The 4,229-nt window shown below is 32.3% G+C and overlaps 1 protein-coding gene across 2 annotated transcripts; it reads right to left on the bottom strand.

The window, feature by feature from the left end:
* Positions 1-1,420: 1,420 nt before the first annotated feature.
* On the bottom strand, positions 1,421-4,192 carry LOC136070814 (uncharacterized). 2 transcript variants are annotated; one of them, XM_065781275.1, is made up of 6 exons: positions 3,943-4,191; positions 3,539-3,603; positions 3,389-3,452; positions 2,244-2,304; positions 1,906-1,995; positions 1,421-1,683 (listed from the first exon to the last, which is right to left on the bottom strand). In XM_065781275.1, exons 2-6 carry the CDS (start codon positions 3,595-3,597, stop codon positions 1,598-1,600), a joined length of 360 nt encoding a protein of 119 aa, XP_065637347.1. In that variant the 5' UTR covers positions 3,598-3,603; positions 3,943-4,191; the 3' UTR covers positions 1,421-1,597. The 2 variants fall into 2 exon arrangements, with proteins under 2 accessions (XP_065637347.1, XP_065637346.1); XM_065781274.1 differs by having other exon boundaries at positions 3,539-4,192.
* Positions 4,193-4,229: the final 37 nt, after the last annotated feature.

Here is a 4,229-nt window from a genome sequence, read left to right as displayed (position 1 = left end):
ATGAATTATTACATGATTTGAGACATGAATCCCATTTTGGAAGAGTCATTGCAGTAGTATACACAATTGAATTTCAGAAAAGAGGACTTCCGCATGCACATATTCTCCTTTTTTTGGATCCAAAAGATAAGTGCCCAAGTTCAGCAGACATTGACAGTATTATTACAGCAGAAATACCCGATCCACATGAAGATCCATTGCTTATGAAGATGTAAAACAGTTTATGATGCATGGGCCATGTGGATATGCAAACCCAAGATCACCTTGTATGGTTAATGATAAATGTACAAAAATTTTCCAAAAAAATTTTATGAAGAGACAACTATCGATGAAGAAGGTTTCCCATTTATAGAAGAAGAAATGATGGGAAGACAATAGTAAAAAATGGAATTACTTTGGATAATCGGTATGTTGTGCCATATAATGTAGACTTACTGGTAAAGTACCAGTCACATTTGAATGTGGAATGGTGCAATAGATCTCGATCGATCAAATATTTGTTTAAATACATAAATAAGGGACCAGATAGAGTCACAATTGTTTTACAAGAGAATCAGCCAGGTACTGATAATGACAATCAACAACCAAGCATTGTTGTTGATGAGACCAAAGCATATTTGGATTGTAGGTATATTTCAGCTTCTGAAGCATGTTGGAGAATATTTGAATTTCCGATTCAGTTTCGAAATCCACCAGTTGAAAGATTAAACTTTCATTTGGAAAATGAAAATCCCATTATATATCCAGAAAATGCAAATTTGGACAACATTTTACAAAGGCCAGGAATCAAAGACACAAAATTTACTAAATGGATGAAAACTAATGAAGCTTTTGAAGATGCTCGTGAGTTAACTTATGCGAATTTCCTACAAAATGGGTATGGCATCAAAATGTTAAGCAATGGAAACGAGAAAAGGTAGAAAATGTATTGGAAGAGTATATATGCTCATCTTCAAGTGGAGATCGATTTACTTGAGAATGTTGCTTACATTGTCAAAGGCCCAAAAAACTTTAAAGAGATAATGACTGTAAAAAATATTACTTATCCTACCTATAAAGATGCATGTTATGCACTTGGGCTTCTAGATGATGATAAAGAATGGAAATGAATGCATATTGAAGCTGCACATTGGGCCAGTGGCAAGCAGTTGCCAACTATTTGTTACCATACTCATGTTTTGTGAAGTATCTGATCCTTTAACTTTTTGGGATTCTAATTGGAAAATTCTTACTGAAGATATACTTAATAGACAAAGACATATCTCCCATTTTCATGATCTGATATTATCTGATAGTCAATTGAAAAATTATGGCTTATATGAAATTGACCAAATCCTCCAACAATATGGGAAATCTTTGAAAGACTATCCTCAAATGCCTCAGCCAGATGTAAATATTCTTATTCATAAAGGAAATAGACTTATTGAAGAAGAAATGTCATATGATATAGGAAGTTTACAAAGAGAACATGAGATATTGATATCTGGTCTTAACAATGAACAAAGAACTATCTATAATTCTATAATGGAAGCTGTTTTTCTGAAAGTGGGGGCATGTTTTTCGTCTATGGTCATGGTGGAACGGGAAAAACATATCTTTATAGAACAATTTTGGCTGCTATAAGATCAAAAGGAAAAATTGCTCTTGCAGTTGCTTCTTCAGGTATTGCTGCTCTATTACTTCCTGGTGGCCGGACAGCACATTCACGATTCCACATCCCAATTAATGTCAATGATGAGTCAACTTGTGAAATAAAGCAAAAAACACAAACAGCAGAACTTCTTTTGAAAACAAGTATAATACTTTGGGATGAGGCACCAATGGCAAACAAAAATTGCTTTGAAGCTGTTAATCGTAGCCTTCAAGATATACTACAAATTGAAGATTCAAGGAATTTGGAAAAACCTTTTGGTGGTAAAGTTGTGGTTTTAGGTGGCGATTTTCGACAAATACTTCCAGTTGTGAAAAAGGGAAGACGTGAAGATATTGTCCAATCTGCAATTTGTCAGTCACACTTATGGAATTATTGTCATGTCTTTAAACTACAACAAAATATGAGACTTATGCAGAACAACATGAGTGAAATGCAAGAATCATCTGTACAAGACTTTAGTGAATGGATTTTAAAAATAGGTAATGGTGATTTGGGAGAAGGTGATGGTGACAATAACATTACAATTCCTCATGATCTAATAATCCAACCTACACAAAATCCACTGGAAGATATTATTAATAGCACATACCCTGATTTGGATGCTCAATACATGGATGCAAGTTACATTCAAGAAAGGGCAATTCTTGGCCCTACAAATGAATTGTAGAGGAGTTAAATGACTATATTATCTCATCAATAAATGGAGTAGAACATGAATATTTGAGTTCAGATTCTATTTGCAAGGCTTCTATGAATGTTGCTAATCAAGACATTTTATACCCTATTGAGTTTTTAAACAGCTTAAGATTTCCAGGATTGCCAAATCATAAGTTGACATTAAAAGTAGGGTTACCTATTATGTTGCTTAGAAACTTGAACCAGAATGAAGGGCTTTGTAATGGAACAAGACTGATTATTACAAAGCTGGCTACATGGGTTATAGAAGCAAAAATTATTACTGGCACTAATATAGGCACATGCGTGTTCATTCCAAGGATAACATTATCTCCAAGTGATTCAAAATGGCCTTTTGTTCTAAAGAGAAGACAATTCCCAATTTCTGTGTGTTTTGCAATGACAATAAATAAGAGCCAAGGACAGTCATTGAAACATGTGGGAGTTTATTTGCCTAAACCAGTTTTCAGTCATGGGCAATTGTATGTTGCAGTTTCTAGAGTAACAAGCAGAGATGGGTTGAAGTTCCGCATAATTAATGATGAAACTGATCAAAGTTGTGGAACAAAAAATATTGTGTACAAGGAAGTTTTCACCAAACTTATTTAAGTTGTTGGTCATACAAGGTAAAACTCTTTCTTTTTAGTTTACTGCTAAAGAAATGAAACTATAAACTAAATGTTTGATTACTATCAAATGTCATCACTTTATTTCGCTAACTGTTATATTGAATGATGTATACAGGCAAAGGTCAAAAAACTTAAAGATGATGGAGTTCAGTTTTCTTAATCAGCTTTCAAACAAAAGTGACAAGTTCAAGATCAGAATTAGAGTATCAAGGATGTGGGATGCTGTAAATAGAAACAATCAAGAAATTATTAGTTCAGATATGATTCTTATTGATGAACAGGTTTGTATAAGTTTTTAAAAAACACATCAAAACATTTCTTATACATTATATATATTATTCACTTTATATACCTTCAACTAACATCTTTTATTTGCAGAATAATGCAATACATGCTACCATTCATAAGAATATTTCAAAAAAACTTAAACCTTTTCTGAAGGAAGGGCAGCTGTATGCACTATCAAACTTTGAAGTTGGTGCTTGCAATGAATTCTATAGGCCAATTCAAAATGAGCATAAGATTATATTCTTGCCAACAACCAACATTCAAGAATTAACAGAAACTGAAGTCAATATACCTCATCATAAATTTGAATTTGTTGACTACAACACCATCGCTCAACGACTTAACAGTCATGTCCAGCTATCAGGTATTAAATTAATTGAATATAAATCTTGCATTCCATTATTGTTAGAAAATCTTACATTATATTGTTGTTATATGAAATACATTATATCATTATCATAAATGAAAATAACTAACATTAGAATTTTTATGATGCATAGATATTATTGCAAAAGTGGTTGCTATCGGTCCAATTGAACATCCTAGCATTAAAGGATCAAATGTTGCAATGAGGAACATAACTGTCATGACTATACAGTACGTTTTAATTCTTACAAGTTGCAATACATTGAATATATATAATATAAACTTACATTAATAACAATATTTGAACAGAGGAAATAAAATAAAGCTTACCCTTTGGGGACCAGTTGCAAATGAAATTGATGATAACCTCTTCAAAAGGAATCCGGGACCTTTTATTATAGTTGCTACATGTCTAATTGTGAAAACTTTTAAAGGTCAGTACATTGTTTCTTTTATTTGCATATTTATAGCTACATTAATAAATTATATGTGCATTTTAAAAAATCTCTCCGTATAAATGTAGGTGAATATAACTTATCATCTACAAGCGGAACAAAAATTTATATAAATTTGGAGATTCCAGAGACTTCTGTGTTTATGGATAGTAAGTAATCTAT

Source organism: Quercus suber, unplaced genomic scaffold, assembly GCF_002906115.3.
Source record: "Quercus suber isolate HL8 unplaced genomic scaffold, Cork oak 2.0 scaffold_261, whole genome shotgun sequence".
NCBI classification, from domain to species: domain Eukaryota; kingdom Viridiplantae; phylum Streptophyta; class Magnoliopsida; order Fagales; family Fagaceae; genus Quercus; species Quercus suber.
The sequence above is the reverse complement of the archived record's forward strand: the minus strand, read 5'-3'. Positions and strand labels throughout refer to the sequence as shown.